At 37.3% G+C, this 13,056-nt stretch overlaps 1 protein-coding gene across 10 annotated transcripts in view; it reads right to left on the bottom strand.

Moving 5' to 3' along the window:
* The window catches only part of RAP1GAP2 (RAP1 GTPase activating protein 2), a 1,112,678-nt gene that overhangs the window by 196,990 nt on the left and 902,632 nt on the right, over positions 1-13,056 (bottom strand). Inside the window, exon 1 of one of the 10 annotated variants that reach the window (XM_073667810.1) lies at positions 6,811-6,992. The exons of the other annotated variants lie outside the window; for them this stretch is intronic. Within the exon in view, the coding sequence (XP_073523911.1) occupies positions 6,811-6,837 (27 nt within the window). The 5' untranslated portion in view covers positions 6,838-6,992. Of the gene's footprint in view, positions 1-6,810; positions 6,993-13,056 lie in introns of those variants that run through there. 10 annotated transcript variants of the gene reach the window in all.

Genomic DNA, 13,056 nt, shown 5'->3' with positions numbered 1-13,056 from the left:
TCTTCTTCCGGGTTGCTCTGTCGATGGGGCGTGACTGCCAACGTCATGCTGATATGACAGCCGGATCTTGGCAGTGGGGAGCATGAAATCAGCAGTCACACCCCGTCAACAGAGCAGAGTGTAAAAGAAGCAGCCACTCTGTTGACATGTTGGCACCAGAAGTCGCAGAATCACTGGCAAGAGTGGTCCGCCAGACAAAACAGGCAGGCAGTAAACAACTATCCGCCTATAAGACCTGAAGATGGCAACTTGGACCTATGCTGTCTGAAAGGCCCTCGAGCGCTTCATGTACCTCCTAAAGAACCAGAAGGCAGAGCAGAGTGTGAGTTACCTACAAAAGGGAAAGTGTTCTGGAAAAAAAAAAAAAAAAAGGTACCAGAGTGAGTAAAATAAACCACGAAATACAAAATAAAGTATAAATTATGTACTGTTAGATAATATGCAGCCTACTTCCTACAAAGAAACTGAAAATAAGAGAAGAGTAAAGAACAGAAACAGCAAAGAGATAAACCCTAGCTGGAATTTCTCTGATGGCTGGATATCTAAATGAAACTATCACCAAGAGGAAATGCCGGCAGGGGAAAGAATATCAAGACGCATCCAAAAGGTGATAGGGCAGACAAATGAAAACACCAGTGTTATGCTAAACAGACTGCAGCTAGAATAACAGAACCTAAACACCCAGAGAAAAGGTGCGTCTGCTGTGGCTTGGCGAACAGAGAAGCTGACGACAAAACACAGGCTCAAGGGTTTGAACCCATGAGCATGACATCTTCATTGGTTACCCTCTGCAAGTAACCAATGAAGATTTCCAATTAATCCCCTCAAGCAAAGGTCTTGAAGATGTAATATGTAAAATTGTATTCAATAGTTTAGATTAATTTGCTAAAACTTTAACCCCTTTAAATGGATACTCCAATCTCATTTATTTATGGCATATCCAATTATATAGCACATATGTATAGCAGATGCAGATCCCACCAATAGTACCAACAACTTTCTCGAGAATGGTGCTCACACGGCTTTCTCTCAGGAGTTGGTTAGAATTCTTATACAAAATGAATGGAAATTCCAATCAATACAAAGTTTGGATAGTCTAATGATTAAATAGTGTTTTAAGAGGTAACTGGTAAATCTATGGGGACAAATGATACAAGATACAGGTCTGTGAGGGAGAGATCAAACCCTATCATATTAAAGACATGTGTTCAACCCTTCTAAAACCTACATCAATTAATGATGTAGAATATTGATTTGACTATGAAAAAGAGAATCTGTCTGATTTTAGACACTGTGCCTGTCTTGTCCATGGGGGAGATTACAGCTCAATTACTTCAACTATGTGCTTCCTAATGTCAGAAGATAATTAGAATTGGGGTTCTCCTAGCTTTTTAACTTGTGATAACAGGTGAAATGCATCATCAAAGTTCCTGAGTTTAGATTCCGTCGCTGATCATTTTGTGTTATATGTAAAGCTACATCAATTCAATTAGCGCATTATTTTTACTTCTTCAAGGAATGTGTTTTGACAGCACTAAACATAATATGCAAACTCTTCACAGCTTTCAAGTCTATTGATAGTGTGCATGTCCTGATTTGCATAGATTATAATTTGCTATTAAGTAGTTGAAAATAGCACATTACTAATGTTTTATTCTCCAAGATCCTTGTCTATTCATTAGATTGATGGAGATGTATCTGATTAATGAGTATTACTAGAACACTGTATCCCCTTTAGTATTACTGTATGTTATCTCCTTGTTAAAGATGCATTTTAGAATTATATGATTGAGAGGGCTCTATAGGAAATATTAAAGTAGCACCCATTTCTGGTGCTTGTCATCACTACCATAATTACATGGGACCATAGGACTTCATGTTGATTTCCATGATCTCTGAGTTAATTCTTGAAACCTTTGTTTACAGATTCTTTAAACAGAATCTGTCAGTAGAATTGTCCCACCTAAGACATCTATATGAAATGATACCTTAATATCTATGATCTGATCTCTTATTCCGGAGGAATCCACATTTTTCTTAATATGTAAATGACTTGTTAAGATCTATGGGCCGGACACTGATCTGCCAGAGTATCTGCCTTCAGAGCTTATTTTACATGAAAGGAGGTGTTACCAGTGTGAGACATGTAAATCAGTAGAGCAGACTGTCGGTCATTACCTGTCTCACACTGGTACCTCCCCTTTAAATTAAAATAAGCTCTAGAGGCAGATTCTCAGGGAGATCTGTGTTTGGACCATAGATCTTAACAGATCATTGACACAAAATGAGAAAATTTTTGATTTTTCTGGAATCGGAACGCAAATATCAAGGTATGATTTTATTCAACTTTCTTTAACTTACATGCCCATATAGACACCTTAGGAATGCTGATTCTACTCACAGATTCCCTTTAAAAGACGTCAACTTGGTCTTCGCCCCCTCTATCCAAGATCTTAATAGCAGCTCCATAGTCTGGACTATTGTATGTATGCCAGTGTATTATATTTAGATTAAATAAGTATTTCTTTTTAATAAGCCATTCATAAAACCACATAAAAAAGGTTGTTAAATTTAGAAAGAAAGGTGTGTTTCATCTAAGTGTCTTCTGCTTACAATTTTACCATTAATTGTAGTGTTTAAGTGATTCCTCTGGTTTCCATTCGTAGCAGAAGTGTATCTGACAGTAGAAGCATTAAAAAATGATTATTTTTGTTATTTGTGATGAATGAATTCAAATTTTGCAATTGGCTCAAATATATCCATGAATTTTGAATAACTTCAATGTGAATTGGAAGTTCATTATTACCTATAGACCCCAAAGAATAAAAAATGCAAGGTGGTAAAAATAAATACCATAATAAATAGCATAATAAATGCAGAGTGACTATTTTCCTTCTCAATCCTTCAATGCTTCTAGAAATCAGCAAAATGGTGGCCTCTATTTTGCTGAATTTGCACAAAGTGAATCACAGAAAATTCGGATTCAGAAGCATCCAAATTTTTTTTGTAAGTTTCAAGACAAATTTAACTAGCCTGAAACTGATTTGCTTATCTCTCTTATTATTATTATTGTATAACTACCTTATTAATTTTAATAGGATTTTTGAAAATGTTTAAATATTTTATGCTCTTCAATCTAAGGCTCATATTTATAAAAAAAAAAAAAAAAACATAAAAAAAATGGATAACTAGTACATTTACTTTAGTAAATTTATTATTATTAAATAATTAATTACTGACCATTAATGAAGGAGTAACAGTCTGGAAAAATAGAGGAGTCAGAATCAGAACTTTGCTTTACAATTCTAGAGCCTTGGTTATTATGGAGTCAAAAGACATAAATGCATAATAAAGTATATATATATGTTACAATGCACCCTTTATCTAAAGATCTTCTATGATTAAGGGCGCAGTAGCGCCAGAAACATCAGTTGTCTTTGCATGATGTGGCTGTATTCCATCATTTAATCATGGATTAATAAACAAGCACTTAGGAATTTTATTGACTGGTATGCAGTGCTGTCCTTTCCTATCAATATACTGTATATTCTCTGGATGGTTTGATGGCAAGACGTGAAGGACGGGCACCTACCAGGACATTGAGGCTGAGGCTGTGAAATCATCTGCAGTGTGGTGAGCTTTTTTCTTCTGTTTTTTATTTTATACTATACATAATATTATCTGATCTGGGCATGGCGCTAAATCATCAGATGAGATATTAGTACAACATGGGCCACCAAGTATGTTATTATTAAAGAACCACACCATTATATTTTGTATTCCCTAAACCGCTGTAAATTGTAGTGTAGTATAGTGTCTGTGTGTTAACATACTCAGAAATTGCCTCCTTTTCCAGTTTCCAGCACTGCTCTGGTCCTCTTCTGAGTCACAGTACATCTCTTCCGTCTAGTTGGCTCACATTGGAGTTTATTTGTGAGCTATAAGTGGCTATTACAATGTAAGTCTATTGAGCGTCAGAACAAGACCCCATAAACTCACATTATAAAAGCCACTTCCAGCTGATACATAGAGTGCAATATGATCTGGATGGTGGGAATCGCAGTCACGTGACTCAGAAGAGAACCTGAGCAGCGCTGGAAACCAGGGAAGACAGCGATTGGTGAGTATATTAACACACATTACACAAGTTTAAGGAATAAAAAAATAAATAAAGTGAATGCTTCATTAAGCCACTGGATAAACCCTGGAGTAAACAATGGACCCCTACAGATGAACAATGTAAGGTAAGGAAATTGGGTAGCTGGTCTACTAAGTAAACCAAGTATTAAGTAATCATGATTAGGGTATGAAAACTGTACATCACCCAGTACGGTATAATATTTCAACGACACTATTTGTCCACGTTTTCACATTTCTAAATAACAGTGTGCAGTGGTTTTCCTTTGCTATGTGGGCAAAGTGTAAGGGTCCGATTGCATGGACTGACTGACAGTACGATGCTGCCGCCGATCAGTTTACACAGGTCAATGCACCGCTGAGAAAAATGATCTTTTGCACAGCGCAGAAGATCATTTCACCCGCTAGACAAGGGTTTTGCTCGTTCATCGGGTGATCGGCAGCCTGTTTACACTGCAAGATAATCGTGAAACTAGTGTTATTAAGAACATTCGTTCACGATTATCTTTCAATGTAATTACAGCTTAAGACAAGTTTGTAATCTATGCTTTCATCAATATAAGACAGTTATCACCCCAAGAAATGCATTCACAATTAGACACCATTAAGAGGAGAATTGTGCTATAAAGTTGTCAAGCAGGTCCCAATAAAGAAAAACAATGCTACAGGGTGTAAGTACAAAAAACAAAAGATTAAGTGGTTTACAACCGCCAACGGCTAAAGTCACAACTGTACATATGTTTCCATGTGCCACTTCTTTCACACTGCTCCTGTTCTTTTGGCATATGCCTCGTAAATCGATATGTTTCTGTTTATTTTTCTAGGATTCCTAAAGAATCTGGATAAACAGGAAAAGTTGTAATATATTCCCACACATTTCACAATGGAAAACAAGGGTTGGTTCTTTGGATTTAATTACCTGACTGCCACATAAATGCCAAGATGGAAGTCGTGTTTACATTTCGGTTAAAAACCAAAATAAGATAAGTCTATGTTGTTGGTTTTCGCTGGGCAGCCTTTAAGCTGAGAGTCTACTTGGCCATTGTTCCAAAAGATGGTTTTAGAAATAGTAGTTCCCGTATTTTTCAAATGTTTTCATATGTTCTATTCCTTACTATGAATGTTCACATAATATGTATATACTGAATTGTGGATATTTCAGCAGACTACATACTGTTATATATGGCTATCAAGAGCATAACAATAGAGGACTGTGATGACACTTGGTTATGGGGCCACCACAGAATGGCCCCGTAGGGGCAGATAACGGCTATCAATAAAGCCAAATATTTACAGGGCTTTTTTTTTATAGATTTTGCACTGTGGCTCAAAGCTTCAAGTTACTTTTCTGCCATTTCTGTTGTTAAAAATATACAATGGTCTTATATTACCATCAATTCATCAAATCTACACATAGGCCCTGATTCATCAAAGCCTTTAGACCAGAATTCGGACTTTTGGTGTTTTCACTCCAATTTTTCCAAGCTGGGGTGGGATGGTGGGTGATGGGGCGTGACGCCTCATTTCATCTAATTCATGGTGAGTGGCGGCATTCCTTAAACCAGAAATCTTACTCCAGTCTTTGACTGGAGTAAGATTTGTGCTGAGGTACACGGAGGCACATGCCACTTCTCAGATGCTTCTGATTCATTAAGAGGTGAGCGCCACTTGATGAATCAGGAGCGCCTGACTCAAGCACACCCCCTCATCAAGACCCTCATTAAACTAGTCGGTATTGACAACTCAGTGCCTTAGTGCTTATATATATCCATAATTCTAATTTCTGATAATCTACAATTAGGATATTCCAGAGTATTCTAGTTTCTAAATAGTGTCTAAATAATAAATGACATCAATTGACTTTTAGGTAGAATCGGTATCTATAACAAGTATCTTCCTTCATTTCTATGGATGTTCTTACTTTATTAAGTACGCTACACCTTTCAGTTGTACATGTGACAGCAGGGCGACCTTGTCTATAGTGAAAGTAATTAAATATTTTATGAGTATGGAGCTTCTTACAGCCATTCAATGTAGACAACTTGTTCACATAATTATCCAACAAGTGTTCAATATGTTAATAAATTACTGCCTTCATCTCCCAAATAAGTAAGATAACATCTATAACATCTATCTATCTATCTATCTATCTATCTATTGAATGTATAGTTTTATTGGACATAGTAAATTCATACAATGATTTTTTTAAATGTGTGGATTTTGGGAAACGTCAGAATTCTTGTTGCTGATACACATGCACGATATAGAAAATAGCGTGAAAACTACTAGTCATTGAAAATACACTAGATAGATAGATAGATAGATAATGAGAGATATAGATCAATTCATCTTTAAACCTATGTCATATGAAGAATTTCCATTAATGATGTCAAGTTTCCACTAATTAAATGAGACATATAACAAATAAATAAATGAATAAATAAAATAATACATGAATAACTAAAATAATACGAAGCATATGCCAGCGGATGAGAAGGTTACAGTAGAGAATAAAGACCTTTTTTGGCCTTTCATGTTGTCCCCTGAAGGAATGAGTTAGCTAAGTGTGATGTGTACACAGCCGGTAGAAAGGTAAACACAGGTACAGAACCAGAAGTAAAAAATAAAGTACGCTCCTGATAAAACATAATAAAAAAAAAATACATAACTTACCAGAATATTCCGAAGGAAATCCATCATGATTCCAGACAGGATTACCTAGCCTAAAATTATTTTTAAACACCGGGGAATCCCGCCTCCGGGCCAGTAGACAGAGTCCCGACAAGCCCGGCACACACCTGACTCCTCTACCTGCTCGCTGAGTTTCCCATGCAATGTTTGAAGAGTTAAAAGGGTGGGTCGGCTGCCAAGGCTGATCACCAGAAACAGGTTGTGCAGGAAATAGAGTTTTAAGGTAGTACAAAAAAAAAACTCACATGGATTTGGCGTGCGGTCTGTGTAAATGTTCAAATGTTAGAGAAGCACAGAAGACCGGAGAGCAGCTCAGAGCCAAGGATACCGGTGGACAGTTCCTTGTGATGGCATAACTTGGCAGTCTCAAGAAAAGACAGTTATTGTGAAGGAAATAGTTACTGTTAATGTTTTCAACAGCACAAAGATATTCCTTCATCGCACATAGCGTAGATAAATGGAGAGCGCTCTAGTCAGTGCTATTTTACAATCAATGTATCATTCCATCAGAATTTATCTAACCACATAATTAATGGCTTTACATACACGTGAAAAAGTGACCTGTGCTTTATGATATCCTAAAGTGTTCTGTAGTGGTGTCATAAAATATAGCTGTAGGTTAGTTCTCGTATATTCACATCTGTGTTCAGGGTTCAGTTTATAACAAGAACCACAATTGAAAAGTCTACAGCTAAATCTACATGTGGATTTTGCAGTGGACTGCCTGCGGATGTGCCACAGATTTACTGCAAAATTTTAAAAAGTAAAAATCTACTATGTCTGAACATAGGCTAATAAATCAAATTCTGAAGTCTTCATTAGGACCTATGCTTAAGGGCTCATTCAGACGGCCGATTTTGACGTCTGAGTGCTATCCACGTTTTTCATAGATAGCACTCGTACCTGTAATAGTCTATGGGGCCATTCACATGTGATTCTACGCAGAGACACGTCCCATTTTGATCCGGGGGTCAGATCAAAATCGGCAATGTAAGTCATGAAAGCATTTGAATGCGGTCTGATATTCATGGACTGTCAAAATGGAAAAGATGGACAGCGTTTTTCTTTTTATTTCTCCACGTACAAGAAAAATGGATGATACTCAGACCACACTCTGATTAAACTCTGATCGAAGTCTGATCAGAATGATACGTCCGTTTTTCTCATACATGGAAATATGAGAAAGAGTAAAAGGACAGCAAGCATCCAAACTTCTTTATTCTGCCAAATACATGTAAGGTTTTGACAGTACAAGTTTTTGTCAGACTTGTATTGTCGAAACATTGCATGTATTTGGCAGAAGAAAAGAAGATTTATTTTTCTTCACTCAAATTTGGATGCTGTCCTTTTACTCTTTCTATGGTTGATGTCTCCAAGTGAGCTCCTTGGATTTTTGGAAGAGCATCTATCTGTGGGTATGATGACCTGGTCTCCTGGAGGTCCCTGATGATTGCTGCGGGAAAAATTCTACATTGACGTGAATGAGTCCTATCTGTGTTCTCCATGTTCTCTGGTTCTCAGAGATCCGATTTTTTTATTCTTTGTGATGAAAAACAAGTGTGTTTTTAAATTATTATGAATAATGTGTATATTCATATATATGTTTGATAGCCTGTCACATCTACGCTCTATCAGTAAACCAAAAATAGAAGCCTTAGGGTACGTTCACACGGATGTTCTCGTTTTGTCTGTGTGCTGTTTGTGTGCTCAGCTCATCAGTCTACACACGGACAACGCTTGGATCGACTGTAGCCTAGGTGGAATTGTACATGTAGTATTTTCCATGTAATCATAGTAACATAGTAACATAGTTTTTAAGACTAAGTCCATCTAGTTCAACCCAGAGCCTAACATGTTGATCCAGAGGAAGGCAAAAAAAAACCATGTGGCAAACACTAAGCTCCACATTGGGGAAAAAATTCCTTCCTGACTCCATAAGACAATCAGACTAGTTCTCTGGATCAATGCACTATCAGAGAATCTAGTATATATAACCTGTAATATTATACTTTTCAAGAAAGGTATCCATGCCCTCTTAAATTTTAGTAGTGAATCACTCATTACAACATCATGCGGCAGAGAGTTCCATAGTCTCACTGCTCTTACAGTAAAGAATCCCCATCTGTGATTATGTTTAAACCTTCTTTCCTCCAGGCGTAGAAGATGCCCCATTGTCCCAGTCTCAGGCCTCAGAGTAAAAAGATCAGTAGAAAGGTCTTTGTACTGTTCCCTCATATACTTGTACATAGTAATAAGATCAACCCTAAGCCTTCGTTTTTCCTAAGTAAATAACCCCAAGTGTAATAACCTGTCTTGGTATTGCAGACCCCCCAGTCCTCTAATAACCTTGGTCGCTCATCTCTGCACCCGCTCTAGTTCAGCTATGTCTTTCTTATACACCGAAGACCAGAACTGTACACAGTATTCTAAGTGTGGTCGCACTAATGACTTGTATAGAGGTAAAATTATGTTCTCCTCATGAGCATCTATGCCTCTTTTAATGCATCCCATTATTTTATTTGCCTTTGCAGCAGCTGCCTGACACTGGCCACTAAACGTGAGCTTGTCGTCCACCAACACACCCAGGTATTTTTCAGTGACAGTTTTGCCCAGTGTTTTACAATTAAGCACATAATTATACATTTTATTTCCTCTGCCCAAGTGCATTACCTTACATTTATCCCCATTAAAGCTCATTTGCCATTTATCAGCCCAAGCTTCTAGTTTACATAGATCCTCCTGTAATATAAAATTGTCCTCCTCTGAATTGATTACCCTGAAGAGTTTAGTGTCATCTGCAAATATTGAAATACTACTCTGTATGCCCCCTACAAGGTCATTAATAAATATATTAAAAAGAAGAGGGCCCAGTACTGACCCCTGTCCAATCCTCAGGTTCACATGGAAAAATCATAGTATGTGCTAGTCTGCTGCTGTTTCAGACCGGACTAGGGCATTTAAATAGTAAGCAGCTCCTGCAACCCACCGCTATGCAGATGTAGACACACTGGTCTGCAACTTGCTGAGATGACTAGTCCAATAAGTTCAATGCTTGTCTGAACTTGGCATTAAGGTGACCTTCCTCGTCCTGACCCCTCATACACAAGAATGTTCGGTTTCCAAGGGTGCATGTATTTTTAATAGCCTGAGGAAACAAATACACTGCTAGAGGCTTCTGGTGGAAGCTTATCTTCCACTGAATCTGAACATGACCAATCCTTCATTTCCCCTATAAAAGCCCCCAAAAATATTCCAGTTAATTTCTGATTGTGCGGAGGAACTGTACACATGCCAACGTTCATAAATGAAATACTAATTATGTGTTAATTAGGACTCTGTCCCTAACAAAGAAAAATATAAAAAAGACTGAATTGGAGATTACAATTGTATTGTATATTTTCTAAGAAATTGGCATCAATCTGCTTTCTTTCCAGTCTTTTCCTTTAGCCTTAAAAAGTCCAAAATGATACATTTCTTAGCCAGTTTCACCTAGTAATACCGTAGCTTGTTCATGGACCCAATAGAATTATGATAGGTCAGATGAAAAAAGAATAAAATCCAATCATTGCGTTTATCTTGTTTCCCCCAGTAATGAACCTTCTGGAATCACTAAACAGGAATATTGGACTGTCAGTAATTAATGAAATGGAAAAGAAATCAGTTAACACAATGGAATTAATCTGCTTCTTCTAGACAAACTGACGGCCAAAAAAACAATACAAGGAATAAAAAGAAAACAGAATCCGACAGCAAACAAGAAAATACAGAAAAAAACTAACAACCAGAACGGGGCAGACACCCATGACATCAATTGATGAACATCAGTTAGCACTGTTCAGTTATACATCGGATGTCACTCCACTTTCCAAGATTAGAGTTGCCATAGAGAACTGTAGGCAACTGTGAAACTGCCATGCAGGGAATGTTGCAATTTAATATACAAAATATCAGATATGAAGAGGATAAATGTGTATTATGTAAACTTGTAACCATGCTCAAAGTGACACATAATACTCTCGCAGCCTAACGTCATGCTTTTTATTTTCACATGGAAAGTTTCTTTCATGTATTACTCAACATACAATTTTGCAGCCAAGGTTCAAAAATTAATTTTGTAAATAATTCTGATAATAAAACTTCCATATTTTCCAGCAGTAATAGACGGCTTTTGCTTTTAATATTTTCCTTAAATAAATAGGGAAGCACCAGTTATTTCTTAAGCCTTTTGTTTCTTTAAAAACATTATCTGGGCTTTTAACTTTATTAATGAAGTTCATTCCCTCTTTTTTTCTGGGGTTGCAATAAGCTTTAGGATTAACTGTAAAACACACTCCTTAAAGATATAGCTCTAATGGATGTGTCATCATTTATCTTACACCTGACAGCCATTCCTTTCTCTTCTCTCATTACAGTATTTTTTCCCGTAGCCTAAGGAATTACAATAATTAATCAGACTTCTTTACAGAACTAGACATTTCTTTCATAGTGACCAGACCCATGTTTCTTCTGGCTACAAGTATTAAGTAGTCACATTAGCCAAGGGCTGGATATTTGCGGCAGTATATTAAATAGTCAAGGCATACATTATTTTGATATGACTAGGTCCAACTGATGCTGTTAAAGTGAATTATAAGAGTTTCCTATGTATACTTAGAATCATAGAAAACGGAAACAAATGTTACATATATTTATATACACTACCGTTTAAAAATTTGGGGTCACCCAGACAATTTTGTGTTTTCCATGAAAACTCATACTTTTATTTATCAAATGAGTTGCAAAATGATTAGAAAATATAGTCCAGACATTGACAAGGATAGAAATAATGATTTTTATTAAAAAGAATATTTTTTTCTTTCAAACTTTGCTTTCGTCAAAGAATGCTCCCTTTGCAGCAATTCCAGCATTGCAGGCCTTTGGCATTCTAGCTGTTAATTTGCTGAGGTAATCTTGAGAAATTTCCCCCCATGCTTCCTGAAGCCCCTCACACAAGTTGGATTGGCTTGATGGGCAATTTTTGCTTACCATATGGTCAAGCTGCTCCCACAACAGCTCAATGGGGTTGAGATCTGGTGACTGCGCTGGACACTCCATTACAGATAGAATACCAGCTGCCTGCTTCTTCCCTAAATAGTTCAGGCATAATTTGGAGGTGTGCTTTGGGTCACTGTCCTGTTGTAGGATGAAATTGGCTCCAATCAAGCGCTGTCTACAGGGTATGGCATGGCGTTGCAAAATGGAGTGATAGCCTTCCTTATAAAAAATCCCATTTAACTTGTACAAATCTCCCACTTTACCAGCACCAAAGCAACCCCAGACCATCACATTACCTCTACCATGCTTGACAGATAGCGTCAGGCACTCTTCCAGGATCTTTTCAGTTGTTCTGCGTCTCACAAATGTTCTTCTGTGTGATCCAAACACCTCTCGTCTGTCCATAAAACTTTTTTCCAATCTTTCTCTGTCCAATGTCTGTGTTCTTTTGCCCATATTAATCTTTTCCTTTTATTAGCCAGTCTCAGATATGGCTTTTTCTTTGCCACTTTGCCCTGAAGGCCAGCATCCCGGAGTCGACTCTTCACTGTAGATGTTGAGACTGGCGTTTTGCATGTACTATTTAATGAAGCTGCCAGTTGAGGAGCTGTGAGGCATCGATTTCTCAAACTAGAGACTCTAATGTACATGTCTTGTTGCTCAGTTGTGCAGCGGGGCCTCCCACTTCTCTTTCTACTCTGGTTAGAGCCTGTTTGTGCTCTCTTCTGAAGGGAGTAGTACACACCGTTGTAGGAAATCTTTAGTTTCTTGGCAATTTCTCGCATGGAATAGCCTTCATTTCTAAGAACAAGAATAAACTGTCGAGTTTCACATGGAAGTTCTCTTTTTCTGCCCATTTTGAGAGTTTCATAGAACAAACAAATGTAATGCTCTAGATTCTCAACTAGCTCAAAGGAAGGTCAATTTAATAGCTTCTCAAATCAGCCAAACCGTTTTCAGCTGGGCTAACATACTTCTGCAAGGGTTTTCTAGGGTTTTCTAAACAGCCATTAGCCTTCTTACACAGTTAGCAAACACAATGTACCATTAAAACACTGGAGTGGTGGTTGTTGGAAATGGGCCTCTATACACCTATGTAGATATTGCAATAAAAACAAGACGTTTGCAGCTAGAATAGTCATTTACCACATTAACAATGTATATATATATATATATATATATATCTGTTATGTA

Source organism: Phyllobates terribilis, unplaced genomic scaffold, assembly GCF_046119375.1.
Source record: "Phyllobates terribilis strain yellow unplaced genomic scaffold, ASM4611937v1 Scaffold_2__4_contigs__length_985480577, whole genome shotgun sequence".
Classification (NCBI taxonomy): Eukaryota; Metazoa; Chordata; class Amphibia; order Anura; family Dendrobatidae; genus Phyllobates; species Phyllobates terribilis.
This window is presented reverse-complemented; position numbering and strand designations above follow the sequence as displayed.